Source organism: Anastrepha obliqua, chromosome 1 (genome assembly GCF_027943255.1).
Source record: "Anastrepha obliqua isolate idAnaObli1 chromosome 1, idAnaObli1_1.0, whole genome shotgun sequence".
Taxonomy (NCBI): domain Eukaryota; kingdom Metazoa; phylum Arthropoda; class Insecta; order Diptera; family Tephritidae; genus Anastrepha; species Anastrepha obliqua.
Window position 1 is genome coordinate 109,337,209 of NC_072892.1, and position 17,580 is coordinate 109,354,788.

General features: G+C 36.4%; 1 protein-coding gene across 2 annotated transcripts in view; it reads right to left on the reverse strand.

The window, feature by feature from the left end:
- LOC129235529 (polypyrimidine tract-binding protein 2) overlaps positions 1 to 17,580 on the reverse strand; it is a 158,992-nt gene that overhangs the window by 27,694 nt on the left and 113,718 nt on the right. For both annotated transcript variants that reach the window (XM_054869419.1, XM_054869418.1), the window contains exon 7: positions 9,052 to 9,144. In XM_054869419.1, the coding sequence (XP_054725394.1) occupies positions 9,052 to 9,144 (93 nt within the window). The remainder of the gene's footprint in view (positions 1 to 9,051; positions 9,145 to 17,580) is intronic.

Genomic DNA, 17,580 nt, shown 5'->3' on the forward strand with positions numbered 1-17,580 from the left:
TCATAAAAATATCTGCCGTTCGGAGTCGGCTTGAAACCGTAGGTCCCTCTATTTGTGGAACAACATCAAGACGCACACCACAAATAGGAGGAGGAGCTCGGCCAAACACCCAAAAAGGGTATACGCGCCAATTATATTTATATATAATATATATAGACACAATTCGCACATTGTTGCGAAATCGTACTCGATGCTGAAAATGTATACTACATACCGTAAATTTCTCGAAATCATAAAACAAATTGAATAAGTTGCACATCTTTGAAGGAATGACCGTATTACTTTTTATAAAGTGGATATTTAAGAGTTTTGTTTTTCACCAAACTAGTAGTAATCGAACAGAAATAAAAAATTCCTGCTTTAAAATGTATGCTTTTTTCTGTTGGCGAAAATATCTCATTTTTCTTCAAGAATATTCAAGAATAAATTTAGAATTTAATTTTCTGTAACTTTTTATTCAGAAAAATTATAATATGAAATTATTGTTCAATCACCTCGTACCATTCTTTCATTTGAATTATTTTTGTTGCGAAAACATTTGGATTTAATCCAAATGGATGGATAGATTTTAAAATTTAATATTCTGTAATTTCTTATTTACGTAAATTTTAATGTGGGACCTTTGTTTAATAACCACGACTTTCTTCTTTTATATCAGAGAAAAAAATTGCACCTAAAAAATGAATTTTGTTAGCGTAAATATTTGGTTTTTCTTGACGGATGTTCAAGGAAAAATGTTAAAATTTGATCTTCTGTAATTTTTTATTCAAGAGATATTAATGTGGGACCTTTGTTTAATTGCCATGACTTTCTTCTTTCGTTTGATGCTCATAGCATTTTACTGTGTGAAGTTTAAAAAATGTTCTCGAGTTTTTCAGTGAGAAAAGCTAAGAAATGGTAAAAATCGATTTCCTCGAAGATATGACGTGATACAGAACTCTGGTGGGTACCGATCAATTCAGTAACCAGTAATCTCCCACTGACTAATGTAATTTATTAGAACGTCGACACAAAAATTTCATGGCAAAAACCAGCATAATGTTATGAGAGCTGGTTTTACTATTGCAACTAGCATTACTGAATAAATTTAACTAACAAGAACTTTACATTAAGTATTTTCAGTACTTAAATTTGATGATAATCCTTTTGATATCCGGGTTTAGTGTAATTAGCAAAACTAAGTAGCAGCTACTGCAAACTTTAAAATACAATGGTATCTACATATTCGAAAATCTGCAATTTTTGATAATTAAAAAGTACCATAAAATAAACTAAAATATAATTAAAAAGCACCATAAATTAAACATTATTTAAATAATACCATATACATTCACTTCATGATTCGCCGCTTCTGCGTGCAATGCTTGTCTTTAGCAGCATGCTTCGGCGCTGAATATTCATGGGTATCCGGAGTTTAATTCGAAAAAATCCTAATTAGTCTTTTCGTAATCTAAATAAATACGTCCGCAATCGCCGCAAATTAGTAAGCATGTAAGCAATACTGCACATCCACATACACACACACACACACGCATACATGAGCAGAGTAAACACAGAGAAAGTGTAATAAGCAGTGACCTCGACAACAAGTCCTCTAAGCAACAGGAAGTCTAAGCAACCAACCAACCAACTAACCGAGCGGCGGATAAACCAATGGCAGGAACAGCAACGCTAAGCGCCAGGAAACAGTAAGTGACTGTGGCACTCAGGCTAAGTTCCTCACCTCCTCTCACTCTTCAGTCACAGGCGGTGACCGTAAGCGGTAAAGCGCAGCACAATAGTCACAGGCGATGGCCCAAAAAATGCAACCAACACTTATAGCACAAAGTGTGAATGCTAGATTGGCTCAGTGAGTGGATGAGTGGGGGGGTGTAGATGCTTGTGTGAATGCGTGGGCGTTGCTTGTTTAGTGGCCAGCCAACGGAAAATTTCATGCATTTTAGATTAGGCGAAAATGTAATTTTAAAACGCAAGCGATTAATGTTCAACACAAAAACACACAGACACGCACACACACATACTTATAAAATTGGAGCAACTGCTTTGCTACTACATGAGAACAACACCAGCAATGCCGACAATAGTAGCATTTAGTGGCAACAATGTGTTAGCAATGGACAAAAACAATAGCCAACATGCAGTGCCACAAAATGCTGTTGGCTGCGGTGTCGGCAACTAGACTGTATATGCACATATTTACATATTTATGCACGTATGTATGTATGGATGGATGTGTGTGAAACAATACAAAACCGCTGCGCAAACAACAAAATTGACTGTTATTAGTAGCAAAAGGGAAATAGAGCAATGGAGTCCAAGCGCGTGCCACATGTGTGGCATAAAATAGAAAGGATGTGTAAATGGCAGTGCATTAGTGTGGGTGAGTGCACTTCGTTTGCCTTTCATCGTCATCGCCCATTTGCTGCTAAACGACATGCGTTGTGGGCAGGACGTTGAATCGAGGTGGCTGAACGAAAAATTGAGATTGGCGGCAGTTAAGTAGTGGCGGCGACCTACTAAGTAGCGCACTGACAGCCACATGCCACAAGCACAAACAATGAACATACCATAACATCTGCACGCAATTTCATAAATATTTCTGCATGCTTTGGGGCTAAGCAGGGTAAGAAGAGTAAGAAAATGCAGCTAAGAAAAAAAATGCACTGTAAGAAAATGCCCAAATGTATGCAACATTTTTCAAAGCTGCTACTTGGATATGCTGAGTGTTCTAATGATGGGATTATAAAATTTTATTAGAGAAATTCGTATGACTAATTCTCAAATGTGTGTATGCATGAAAATGAATAATGCGCCTAAAAGATGCAATGCGAAATGGTCACAACGTGGAAGAGGACTAACAAAAGTGCATTAGTTAACTGCAATTGGACTTTCTGTATTGTCATGGAGAGTGATAACCAACGTAACCTAACTGTAAGCAGTGATGCCAAACGCGGAAATTTTTCCCCTTTGTGGTAAATTTTAATAAGAAATTAGCTAAAGCTACATATTACACTTCTAGAATAAAAAGTGCGAATTTCGAAAATGTATACTTTTTCGTGGCTCAGTTGAGCACAAGCCGGAATTTGACGTTTCAAAAAGCTCAACATATTTAATAGGAAAAAAACCACAATCCTGCTGTTGAAGGAATATGTCATGAGTATAAAAACATAGCAGTTTAATTTAAAAATTAAGAAAAGGTCATGTGAAAAATCTTTCCATTGCTAATAATTGTGTCATGAAATTTTGCAATATAAAAACTTTAATGACGAGTATGAATTTCCAAATTAAAAAAAAAATTTAAATTTTGTCTTCTATAATAGATATTAAATGCAAAATAAGACATCGGCTAGGTCTTCATAGGCTAAACAGCTTAATAAAAATAAGAGCCTGCTGCGAAAAATATCAATTGTACTAAATTTAGGTAGGTGTCGAAGGTGCCTTTGGTTTTTCTTAACAAGAACGTGAAAAAACTTAGACATCGATGTTAAACAATTATCATCATCGCGCATGGACTTGTACATACACATTTAGTAGACAACGTTGAAACCCTGCAACTCCCATAATCTCTAATTTTCGAGATGTACATAGAAAGCAGTGAAAGCAACCCGCGCGGTATGCGGGGCGAGAGTGGCGTGACATATAATAATAATAATCTAGGCCAACTCATTACGACTACTATCCTGCTTGAATGTGTTATCTAGTGTGTGTGTGTATAAATACTGAACTGTAATTAATGTAGGTAAACTATTTATATTTGCAATGGCAATACGCGCAAAGACAAGTTTTTATTCCCTTCTCTTCCCTTCCTTTTTTCGCATGTTTGCATGTACAGATTTATCAATTATTTACTTTGATTCATTGAATTTAATTTCTTTTGAAAAAAGTTTCAATGGAAAGTTGAGAGCCACAGAAAAGCTACAGGGCTTAATTAAATGGAAATTCAATTTCTAGTTTTTTATTTAATTTGCGTTAAAAAAAAAAATGAAATAAAAATTTAACAGATGCACACAATTTTTTTGTGACCACTGTTGTTTTCAAAAACGAAAGCCTTAAAAAAATATAAAGAGATTGTTTGGAAGTTCACTGTTTACAGAAGATGGTTCATCTACTAAGTAGAGGGAATCTATTATTTGAAATTTAATTTAATTTGCCTATAAATAAAAGCTGATTGAACATGTTTGAATGATGTTTTTATTGTGTTTTTTTTTTTTTGAAAGAGTAAACATTCCCATTCCCATTTTTGTTTTGATATTTTCACTCTCAAGGGATATTTACATTAGGTAGAAAAAATAGGAATATGAGAAAAGGATTGTCTTTTATACTTTGGACCTTTATAACACTACGTACATGAGCAGTAATTCTTTACGTGCTTCAATTGTTCTTTTTGCAGTGAGTTGGAAAACTCCACTCGCCCAAAGGATGAAATTAACTCGCGAAAATTTTCGTGCCATGATTAAGTACGATTTTCGAGTGGAATATTGAGACAAGATTGCATGGATCAATTCACTTTGATTTTTGGCAACACTTAGTCATGGTGAAACGCTGGTACAACGAGTTCAAACGTGGCCATCGTTCCTTGATGGAAGAATTTTGTGAACGTCGTCCAAAAACGGTTGTTATGAACAATCGATGCTGTGCTGTGATAAAAACATCCTTGGGCATAAATGAGGCCAGTATACATTCAATATTGCATGGATATTTGGTCATCAAGAAGATTTGTTCTCGTTGCCCAATCACCCAAAAAAGGTGTCGTGCCGCATTGGTTCAAAGCATGTCTATGAAATCGTAACAGGTGACGAATCTTGGGCCTATGCATATGAGCCGGAAACAAAACTGCAACCGACTGTGTGGATGTTCCAAGACGAGCTTAATCCAACAAAAGTTGTTCGCGAAAGAAGCACCTCAAAGCAAATGGTCGCGTGTTTTTTCGCATAAACTGGAAAATCTGGGCATGTTGCAACTGTACCAATATGACAGCTTAAAACAGTCAATTCTGAGTGATACACAATCATTTGTTTCTCAGAAATTTTCAGAGAATTAAGGAAAACCAACCGCCGAGGACGCCTCGGCCCACACAAGTGAATTTACTCAAAATTTCGGATTTCTAATTCACCTGCCTTACAGCTTGATTTGATACCTAATGCCCTCTTTTTGTTACCGAACATCAAAAGTAAAATGCGAGGTCAACGTTTTTGAACGCCTCAAGAAGCTGTTGAAGCCTTTAAACAGCACGTTTTTGAAGTATCCACTTCGGAGTGACAAATGTACTTTGCAAATTGTTTCATGCCAGTGCAGAAGTGTATTAATTTTCAAGGAGAATATTTTGAAAAAACAATAAAACCATTTTCATTATTATATTACTTTTACTGTGTTTTCACATTAGGTGCAAAAACTATAAATATACTTAAATATACTTATATATCTAATAAAATATATATTTTGTTTTCAATAGTTGCACTAAAAATATACTCAATACTTATTTGAATGCAAAATAGTTTGGACCTGGCAAGTAAACTGGAAATACTTTCAGACCGTTAAGGGTTAAGGGCTAGTCAGAAAAGTGTTTGGAATCATTTGCTACTCTGGGTCAGTTGCTTTACTATGTTAATTTAAACGTCAATGTAAAGCGAAAAAATGTTGAAGAGTTTTTACTTTACCTAATATAAAAACCATTCGAAAATATTCCACCACTTCTTCTCGCTTTTGTAAACAAAGGGCTTTTTAATAATAAAGCATTGAATTTCCAACAGCTTACATCGCCACCGTAATATGGTGCATTATACTGCAGGTAAGTATGTATATATTGGAGAAATATTTAAAATACTGAAATTTATTAATTAAATAACAATCGCAAGGTAGTCAAATGGGCGCAGATCCCCTATAAGCTGGCGGATAAGAGATGTGTGAAGGGAAATATTTATATAAATGAAGTATGCTGTATGAGAGTATTAAGGCTACATTGTGCAATATGCGAATGCACAACGATGCAGCCACTACCACCAGAACCAACCACCACCCACCATGCAATACCTGTCGCCTGTGCACGACGACAATGGAACACAGCTGCCTTTGCCCATGGTGTGAGTAAGTGTGCAGACATTAGTGTAGGAGTGTGAGAGGAGAATGAGGGAGAGGGAGTGAGTGCGAGCATCAGATGATGCGGGGAGGGGAAGGGGACGATTGTAACTGACTGCTTCCACCGGAAATCGACAAAAATGCTTTTAATATCGAATGCAACCGCAGGCCGCAGTAGTTTCCATTTATTGCTTTTACCCCTGTTCCCAACTACCGCTATTGCTATTGTTATTGCAAAAATACCAATACAGTAATATTTTTTTTGTTTTAATTTTTTGTTTGTTTGTTTGTTACTGTTGTTATTTTGCTACTGCTATGATGCCGCTGCTGTTGAACGACCAGTGCGCGCTATCCTTATACACCGCTGTTTATTAATATTCTGTGCCATTATAAATGCCATTGGGGCCAACATAGTTATGAACCAGCAGGCGAGAAGGTGAGCGAGCGAGTGAAAGACACATGAATGAGTGGCAAATGTGGGGTAGGTGGTATGTAGCTAAGGTGATGCATACCGGTGATATTGTGGAGAATTTTGATGAAAATGCCTTGTTATGCTTTTACAATCAAATATTTAATTATACATCAATGCACTCAGAGGTGCATGCATGCATGCTTACATACCTACATACATACATACACATATCCATACATGCATTCACACACGCATGCTAGGTACAAAGCGAGTAGTTGGTGTGGTGTAGGAGTGGGCCAGGTAATGCCAATGAAAACTATTTCACATTAAAAAATATATTAAGATGAAATATTTTAATGAAAATATAAATACCAGTCCAATAACATTTTATATACAGGGAAGCTAAATAATAATAATGTTTGCAGACATATATGATTATGTAATAGTGAAGAGTGGACTGTGTGAAGATTCGAGAAATATTTCAAAAGCTCATCTAAAACTAAGTTTGATTGTGAACCCTTTGTTTTTTTGTTTTTTTGGCTACTAGTGTATTAGAAGGTAAAAATAAAGGTTATTGACAACTTCGTCCGTGTCTCATTTTTCATATAGGTATGTATGTATACACAATTTTTTTTTCACAAAAAAACTCCAAAAAAAATATTTATTTATAACTAAAATTGAATGAAAAAACTACCAAAAAAACAAGTAAGGAAGTCCTTATTTCGTTCTGGAACAAACTGAATATACCCGCCCACACTTTAGTAAAATTCAATTTGTGCTGGCTGGTATGGAATCAAATGAACTCATAGAAGAACCTTTGGCCCCAGTACAATAGACGGAAGACTCTGAAAGTCCTGGGGACTCCACAGCATTCAACTTCCAAACTCGTAGCTGTGTTTACCAGTCTTTGGCCGATTGGCACATACGCGGAAAAGCTAGGTTTACCATTTCTACTCCTATTGCAGAAGCTGTGGGGACCTTTCAGAGAAGGGTAGCGTTGAGGACTTTCTCTGTAAATGCCAAGCCCAGCAGACTATTAAGTTAACTGGATGCTCCTTTCTTCGACAGTCTGGAGCAGTGCGCCAACCTAAATCCCGTGAATCTCTCTCTATTACAATAGCACCTCTGGCTGGCTGTAGATATCTGACTGTTGGTGGTCTCATAATAGTACCAAACTGGCGCTTTAGTGCTACAGGGTGAATGCCAGAGTAGTACTTCAACCATGTCATCTGCCTACCTACCTAACTAAACTGATAGACAGTGAAAGATATACACAGCTTGTTATATCAGACAAACGAACACTCATTTAGTCTTAGCATATACAGAGGGTGGGCGTGGTTTACGTAATATTTATTTAATAGCGAGAAAAGAGAGGCGACAACCTTGTTAAGTAGACGGAAAAGAACGTAGGGTCCATCAAAAGCGGAGATTATATGAAGAATATAAAGCAAGAAGAAACAGGTTATGTGAGAGTCAAGCTGACAAGCGTTTTTTTGCACCAAATTTGAGTAATTTTACTTATTTATAACAGAGAGACCAATTAAAACTTTTTTTAAAGTGCCCGTTATATGAAAGAAGGACGTGGTTCCTGACCCGCAGATTTATAGTACTAAACTATCCTGGAAAAAGAGAACCAAGTTCCATTGAAATATATTAATTTTCCCTCGAGTTATCGATGCTGCACGACTTCTACTATGATTCTGAGCACTTTGGCCGATTCCTTTATGCTGTTACAAATAACCGTTATGTGCAGCAAATTATAATACCCTTTGGAATAAATGCGCGCGGGTATAAAACAGCAAAACGATGCCTGACCCAAAGCTACACATCCACAGGCAAGCAGCAGCGGGTTTCATTTTAATATCGTTAAACGAAATAAACACTCGGCCAACGTGAGATGAGCGCCAGGTGAGCGCGTAGCAGGAGGCTAGCACGGCGGTGGTTTCAGCTACTACTGAAAGTATTTATGAAATCATTGGAATTTCTTGTTGTGCACATTCCGTTGCAGTGTCACAAACACATGCACTCACACGCGCACACGCCCACCTACAGCAAGGGAAGGTGTGAAAGTAGGTGTTCAATGAGATTGGACTTGGCCGCCCTTTGAACTGCTGTGGTGGTCGGTCGGTAGTTGTAGGCATTACTGGGGCGTTTCCGAGTTCGCGGAGATCTCTCTGGGTTGGGACACTTTGCAATGCAAATAATTAAGCTTATGAAAATTTCAATTATTTCTGTGAATTCTTGTAAAGCCCGCACTGACCCATTCGTCATGCCACCTGAGGTTATTTGTATTTATTAAAAATTGAATTTCATTTATGAATCACAATTTGCTGGCTGGCTGCTGCGATTGCCTACCGTCATTGGCTTAACTGCTGTGGCGCGCTTTAGTTTTATTTTGCCACAAATTAATGCAATTCAATCAAAGCAGATTTACTGCTGATAAAATTAAGGTAAAAATAAAATAAATGAAATATTTTAAATACGAACAGACAGGAAAATATATGACAAAAATTAACAATTGGCAATTTTTATGTGTTTCACTAGAGCTTCACACTTTTACTTACCCAAATAGGCTTGTTGTGGCTCGGCCATTTGTATGAGAGCTGAGTCCTTTTTGTTGTATAAGATTTTCACACGTTGCACATCTCCATAAACACCTGTCGGAATTGCGAGGAAGAGAGAGAAAATTAAGCACAAGAAATTAGTGAAAATTTGTGAGAATTCAAATTTTTTTATAGTTTTATGAGAAAATGGGTAGTTACAGGAAATAAATAGGCAAAAACCTGTAAATGTGAAAATTTATATAATGTAATCAAATTATAGCATAAAAAAACATCTGAGATTCTTAGCCTATATATTTGTAATGAACTAAATCTTAAAATCATTTACATACAGTTGTGAACATGAAAATAGCAGTACCCTTAAACAATTATTTTGAAGCCATTTGCTTTTTGCCTATAAATCATACAAAAGAACATTTCAATACTAAACATCAACGAATTTTTGACGTGATAACGTCTTATAATTCGATTTAACAGGCTGCACGCACGAACAAATGTGTCGTTACCTTGCTCATTAGTGTTACCTTGCTCATTAGTGTTACCTTGCTCATATGTAGTTACCTTGCTCATTAGTGTTACCTTGCTCTTTAGTGTTACCTTGCTCTTTAGTGTTACCTTGCTCATTAGTGTTACCTTGCTCTTTAGTGTTACCTTGCTCATTAGTGTTACCTTACTCATATGTAGTTACCTTGCTCATTGCCGTTACCTTGCTCATTTGTCGTTACCTTGCTCATTGCATTGAATGAACTGCAAGCGAAAGCGCGGAACGAACGACAAAGCAAACAAAGCAAACGAACGGCAACGTTCGACATCTTGCTCTCTCCTACTTAAGTGAGCGTATATATGTATGTATATGCGCATATGTACATATATAAATTCACGTATTTGTATTGGCATATGCATTCTTATTGATTACTATTAATTTGATTTACTTGAAGAATTTAAAATAAAACCAAGTTTGTTAATAATACCTGTTGTTTTAATGTTATTATTATTATTTTTTTATTATATATGAAGGAAAAAATGTATGGTAATATTTACCATATCTATACTAATATTATAAAGAGGAAAACTTTGTTTGTTTGGTTGTAATGAATAGGCTCAAAAACTACTGGACCGATTTTAAAAATTCTTTCACCATTCGAAAGCTACATCACGAGTAACATGGATTATATTTTATTTTGGAAATAGGGCTCGAGATATAGGTCAAAACGTGGACCCGGGTAACCTTCGGATGTGTATGTACAATATGGGTATCAAATGAAAGCTGTTGATAAGTGCTTTAATACGGGGTAATTTTCATACCTATTGATGACTAGGGTCTGGACCCGCCGTGTCTTTGAACCGAATTAAACCAAACTTACACACATTGTTAAGGAGGTATTGAAGACGGTTTCCGTATAGTTTGGATACCTATTGGTAGACAGGGTCTCGAGATATAGGTCAAAACGTGGACCCGGGTAACCTTCGGATGTGTATGTACAATATGGGCATCAAATGGAAGCTGTTGGTGAATGCTTTAGTTCAGAGTATTTCCATCCGCTCCGTGACTAGGGTCTCGAGATAGAGACCAAAACGTGGACCCTAGAATGTGTTTGTACAATATGGATATCAAATGAAAGCTGTTGATAAGTGCTTTAATACGGGGTAATTTTCATACCTATTGATGACTAGGGTCTGGAAATATATGCCAAAACGTGGACCCGCCGTGTCTTTGAACCGAATTAAACCAAACTTATACACATTGTTAAGTAGGCATTGAAGATGATTTCCGTATAGTTTGAATACCTATTGGTGGATAGGGTCTCAAGATATAGGTCAAAACGTGGACCCGGGTAACCTTCGGACGTGTATGTACAATATGGGTATCAAATGAAAGCTGTTGGTGAATGCTTTAGTACAGAGTATTTTTCATGCCGCTCCGTGACTGGGGTCTCGAGATATAGGTCAAAACGTGGACCCGGGTAAACTTTGGTTGTGTATGTACAATATGGGTATCAAATGAAAGCTGTTGATAAGTGCTTTAATACGGGGTAATTTGTTATGTTATGTTATGTTATGATATGTTATGTTATGTTATGTTATGTTATGTTATGTTATGTAATGTTATGTTATGTATTGTTAAAGTATATTATGTTATGTTAATGTTAACTCATTCCCTATATCCATACAAAATATCTATTAAACAAATAAAATTAAAATTTTCTTTTGAAAAATGCAACCATTCAATCAGTATTTTCTTATGACGTTATCACGTTAAACTATCGTGAGTAAACCGACTTTACAGACAACCTCTTTTTTATTTTAATTTTTTTTTTTTTTGGTGAGTTTCATGCATATATTTTTTATGTTTTCACTATAGTGCGCCGAGAGACAATGCACCACAGAACAACGAAAGCAGATTCTGTAATTGAGTGCAGATCGGATATTTTACACAGAAATACAAAATATTCTTTCATGTTCAGCAAAAATTATTGCAAATGCAATCAAATTTGTAGAAGAAATAGGAGGAAAACGAAAAGCTTTCCTCCAATACAATCGCAGACTTGTAAGGTGCTCCAAAGAGATTCCCATGAAGTCAGCGATACAAAGAGGTGGCGATTAAAAAGAGGTGAGCTTAAATGTTTCTGTTATGACTGTACCTAGAAGACTACGGGAAACTGGATAAGCAGCTCGCAGTCCACGCGAAAAGCGACTCCTGGCAACAAAACATAGGCAAAACGTTTGGAATTCGCGAGAAAACATTCGAGCTGGACAGCTGACATGAGGCGTAATATTTCATGAACTGACGAGTCTAAGAGTTAGCTAGCTTTTAATCTGGACTTGCCAAGCGTTTGTGTCCACCCACCGCGATTTGACAGTGACCCATTTTTCAACATCATTTATCAACCGCTTCAAAAACCGTTTACCTGCTTTACGTTTCAGCAAATAATCGCAGGTGTTAATTAGTCTCCAAAGCTCTGTGGCGCCCACTCATGTGGCATACATACATCGACTTTTTACTAGAAACCAGCCCTATTTATGTAAATGGTTCCAAACGGGTTTTCGACAAATTCTTCAGTTTCTGCGCAATGGAATAAGTTCCAACATGTCAGCCAAACTCCATGATTTTCTCGGTTGTATCGCCATTTCCGACGATTGGCCTAGCACAACGTGCCTCATATTCGATTTATATTAGCAGAACGGCATGATGGGAGCCACTACTTAGCTAAAAGCCTTTCATACAGTATTGGGCACATAAACAGCAAATATTTTTTGGGATGCCTACTCCAACTTTTCAGCATCGTTGTAGTGGGTATTGAAGAATGTATTGAATTTTCGTTTTTTCCACCTCCATTGAGGAAGGCTGTAGCACAGATTTGGCTTCACCAAGCACAAAACTGTACAAGATTTTTTTTTTAAATCGCCGCATAGTGTGATAATGTGACCCAAAGCGAAAGATACAGCGTGCGATATGGCTCACAAAAGACATCTAGCAGAAAATAGTCAGAACTTTGTTAAAAATAAATAAATAATTGGCGCGTACACTTCTGTTAGGTGTTTGGCCGAGCTCCTCCTCCTATTTGCGGTGTGCGTCTTGATGTTGTTCCACAAATGGAGGGACCTACAGTTTCAAGCCGACTCCGAACGGCAGATATTTTTATGAGGAGCTTTTTCATGGCAGAAATACACTCGGAGGTTTGCCATTGCCTGCCGAGGGGCGACCGCTATTAGAAAAATGTTTTTTATTAATTTTGCCTTCACCAAGATTCGAACCAACGACCTCTCTGTGAATTCCGAATGGTAATCACGCACCAAACCATTCGGCTACGGCGGCCGCCTTTGTTACTTAATCTAATATTTCCATATGTATATACATAGTTATACGTGTACAAGGGTCATTATGCATATTCAGAGATTGGGTCCCCCTTGGGGTTGTAAAATAAACATGTAAAATAATATGTAAACATGTTTTTTTGTTCTGTAAGCTACTTTATTCTAGTGCTTTTGGGTATACAAGGTGGCGTAAAATTAATCATCCAATTTTGTTTTGAATAACTTTTTTATCAAAAAAAAAAAAATGATTGTGATTGATTGAAATCTACTGTCGTCTAGTTTACAATTGTCAAATGTGATTGACTTAGGACGCCATTACAGAAATTATAAATCTTCCGATGGGGTAATTAATTGTGCGCCACCTCGTATAATAATTGTTGTTTTTTAACCTTGTGTAAAAATAAATAAATTTTTCAGGTTTCCGACTCGAGAATATGCCGTGCGGAAAACACGGATTTTCGAAATTTAATTCACCAACTTTTGACGGTGACCTGTGCTTTATTTATCATCATTGAGAAAACAAGACGAACAGGGAATTAGAAATCAAATAGAAAGCGTTTAAAAAAAAAAATTGCGTACCATTTGAGATGATAGAGATTCTTGGAATCCCAACATCTACTTCTCTTGGTTTACCATTGGGAATATTCGCTTCGAAGATATTGGGGCGTGGCACCGCCCACTTTTCCAAAGTTATATACAGCCTATGTTGTGCCTAGGATGACGTGAACCTACTGTAAAAATTTCATTAATATCGTTTGAGTACTTTAAACTCCTATAAATACACACACACATCCATTTCTATTTGCAAGAAGATTATCTGGAATAGCTGGAAAGCACCGCTGTTTTACCAGATAACATTGATGACCAGCAAAAATACTAACATAAGTCATTACATTTCAGAAGCTGTTTAAGAGATCGTGGCAAGTGACTAATCATGGCTCCCTGCGGATTCTATATGTTTTATGCCTAAATAAAATAACAAATAGCGACCCCCCTATTTATAGTCAAATTCTGTTTACACGCATACACATAATAGTAAGCATTTATGTGTATTTGTTGTGTATATGTGTGTATATATGTACAATATGTATATATATACATACATATATATTCAAATATCTACAAAGTGAACGCACCTAAATACATTGGCTTATTGAAATCAGCTAACAGTAATGGTGCGACCGCCAACTTTTGGCAAACACAGCAACGCTAGCTGCTAATGCGCTATCCCTGGAGAACGTCTGCCGCCATCGCGACACCAGCGTCTCGTTGGCATATTTGTCAAACAATAAATTACGATAAAAAGCAACATTTCAAAAAGTTTTACTTCAAAACGAAGTACACTGCCAATGGCTATGAAAGTGGCAACAAAATCAATGCGGAGTCGGTGGCATACAATTTTTCTCAACCTCACCAAAGTTATGGAGGTGTGTGACTATAACACCGTGCGACAGTAATAGTTAACCAGGAAACATTTCAGATTTACGTGAAATTAAATTAGATTTTATATGGCAATGCCACATAATCAGATTATCGGTTCTTAGCAATTTAATTTTTTCAGTCACTTTAAAATTTCAAAGGACTAAATTTTCGAAAAGCTCGTTTAAATACCTATGGTCACTTTACGACATTAATATGAACATCCAACGAAAGGCAATACAATCCGTTATTCAAAAATAAGTTCATTTACTTTTCACCAGGACCAATGGAGTACAATAGTGACCTTTGAAAAATGTATCCTTAAGTATTCTTGAAAAAAAAAGAAGAAAAAAACAAATAAGTTAATGGATACTTGTAATAGATACCTAAATTTCTTCGTATAAAATACAGTTCAACTTTCCATTCAAGAAAATAAAGTATAGATCCCTGTTTACTATTTTTCATTTGAGATTTCAAAGTCCTCTAAAAAATGTAATTAATGAGAGAACAAAAAACCTAGCTTAACGTACTTACGAACAGTTTCCTGGATAACAAGAAATCTTGATTTTTGTCACACGGTGTAATAAGTTAAGACTGAGAAGTTTCATATTCGCGTTAAAACGGAAATAGTTAAAATATTTGAGTGTGCGTATGAAGAAGACTTTCTAGTATGATACTTCAGCTTAGCTTTAAAACGAATTCGGCTCTTAAAGCAGAGGAAACCGCAACTACATTTGCTTTATTTTGAAGTAAAATCGTACTTCAGTACGATTCAGTACTTTCAACAGAAGCTTTAAACTATTTCCTCGATATGGAGATATGCGCAGAAATACATTAAGATCTGGAAATCTAGTTAATGGCGTATTTCTAGTTCTGGCTTACATTTATAAGTCTAATAAACTCGATAATGCTGACTTTATCCTTACTTTAGGCAAAACGCCTGCTATATAGCCGCTTTATAATAATTAAAAAACAAACAAACAATACAAATAATATTACAATTCCGACAAATTACGCTTAGTTGACTCAAATATCCACACTAAAGAAACAAAAACAAAACAAAAAACAGAAAAAACGAATAATAAGTAACGCTTACATCCTTTCCAATAAGTGGCGCGCATCTTGAAATTTTTCACAAATGAAGGGAGCGCCTCCCAACGGCAGATGGTTTTTATGAGGCTCTTTTTCATGGCCGAAATGCACTCGGCGGGTTGACATTTTCTGCCTAGGAGCGGAATGCAATTTTCATTGATTTGATTTTGATTTTATTTCCAAATTAAGTACTATGAATTAATTCAAACTATTTAAACCCATCAAATATATATTTAGCAATAATAAAACGTTAAAAAAATTGTCTGTGATCTTATGACGAATTAAGCTCAATTTTGCGCCAATGGGTGAAAAAGGAGAATTGAAATGCGAGTGATTAAATTTCAAAACACGAACAGAGTGAAACGTAAGTGCTTTTTGACAAAAACAAAAAAAAACTGTTTTCATGGAGGCGATATATTCATCTTTCTCGACAGATAATAACTTTTATTTTTTCTACTCTTTTCAATACTTAACAACTAGTTTTTATGTATGGTCCCGTAAAAAAAAAACAAAATATGAAACTATTTCTTTGTTTTTCTTTTAATATGTCTTATTGATAATGAAACTAGTTCCACCGTGAAACAATTTTTTTCAACGTCTCAAAAATTATCCAGGGATGCAAAATTATTTGAATTTATTCTGAAAGTTGCAACTCATTTATAGTTAACTACTTCCTACCACAGTGATAGTTCTAGGATATCCAAATTCTTGATATTAGTATAGAATTGATTGAATTTTGATTTGAGGGAGCAAATCGGGTTTATTTTTAACAATTTTTTGTGCTGACGGTGTTGGGTATTTTCTTTTCTTTAAAAGAAATATTGAGCATGCCTCAAGCGACAACAGTCCTGTGCACTACATGAAGAAACTCAGGTACAAGCCAATGCTACAATGCTTGTTCGAGCAGTGCGGTTTATACCTGCATGCCTCCAGGGTTATCAGATAGCAAATAAAATCTAAAACCTACGTCTGTAGATATTAATTTTTATCAACATTTAAATGGAAATATTTCTTTTTCCCAACTCCTGACAACCAACGAAGCGGTAAAATCTCAGGCAATGCAAAGGGAATACAAAATTGAATTGAGCGAGAAAAAAAAACAAGCACATAAGCAATGAATTCCCAATAAAACCTGGCATGCAGCAAACAACAACATTATATGCGATTTTTTTATATTGTAAAATTGACTAAGCGAAATGTGTACAAAAGGAAATGGAATCCGTATAAAGCCACAAACTGCCACAAATTCAAATTGAGAAATTGACCCCAAAGACGAATACCAAAAAGTGCAAATTGTTGTTTAGTGGCCAACACGAGCAAGCAAGCATTGACCGCGCCAGCGAAGCGAACTCTTAGCAACATCCCCACGCACAATAAGCACATCTAAACGAAAAACAACAACTACGCGCATACACAAATACTTACATAGAGCACAAAGTTCACTGTTGTGCATTGATAGCGCCCGTCATGACTTAGGCCAAAAAATTCTGAACAAAAGCTAAAAGTGAATTTCCCAAATGCAAACCAGATACTGAATTTGGAGAAAGGTACAGAAATTGACAGCAGCCAAATGCAAAAAAAAAAATGTTGAAAAGTGAATTTAGTAGAAAAAGTAGAGAAGTATGCAACAAATTGGGTAGCAGCGCAGCAATGCATATTTCCACACAACGTCACCGGGCATAATCGAAGAAGAGTGTAAGGGCGTACGAGTAAGTAAGTGCAGCACTTGTGCTGAAGCAGAAAAATTGTGCATGCCAAGAAGTAAATCCCTTTTACACAGCCGAGTGCATAAACAAACCGCACAACGAATGCAAGCAGACCAAAGAAGGAATAAGCCGCTGCACAAAGGCCGCCGCACCAAGTGTACACTTACACATACCTCCACACACTCACCCACACATGTTCACAATAAATTTGAAGAAATAGTAAAATACAAATATCTGGGTGCATCGGTTGGTTGAAATGTTGAAATGTTGGCAGTGTTCAATATTGAATCAACTGGGGACTTTATAGATAACTTAAACTTGCCAGTCAACCGACTATCGACGACCGCCGTGCAGGCACGCAAGCCAGGAAGCAGCTAGTCAATGACGGTAGGTAGGTAAAGGTGAATTGGATTGCACGGAAAAGTGCACTTGCAACTAGGTGGCCGATGGCGTAGGGGGAGAACGGCCCGCATCCGGCTGTTTGATGGCTTCGATGTGC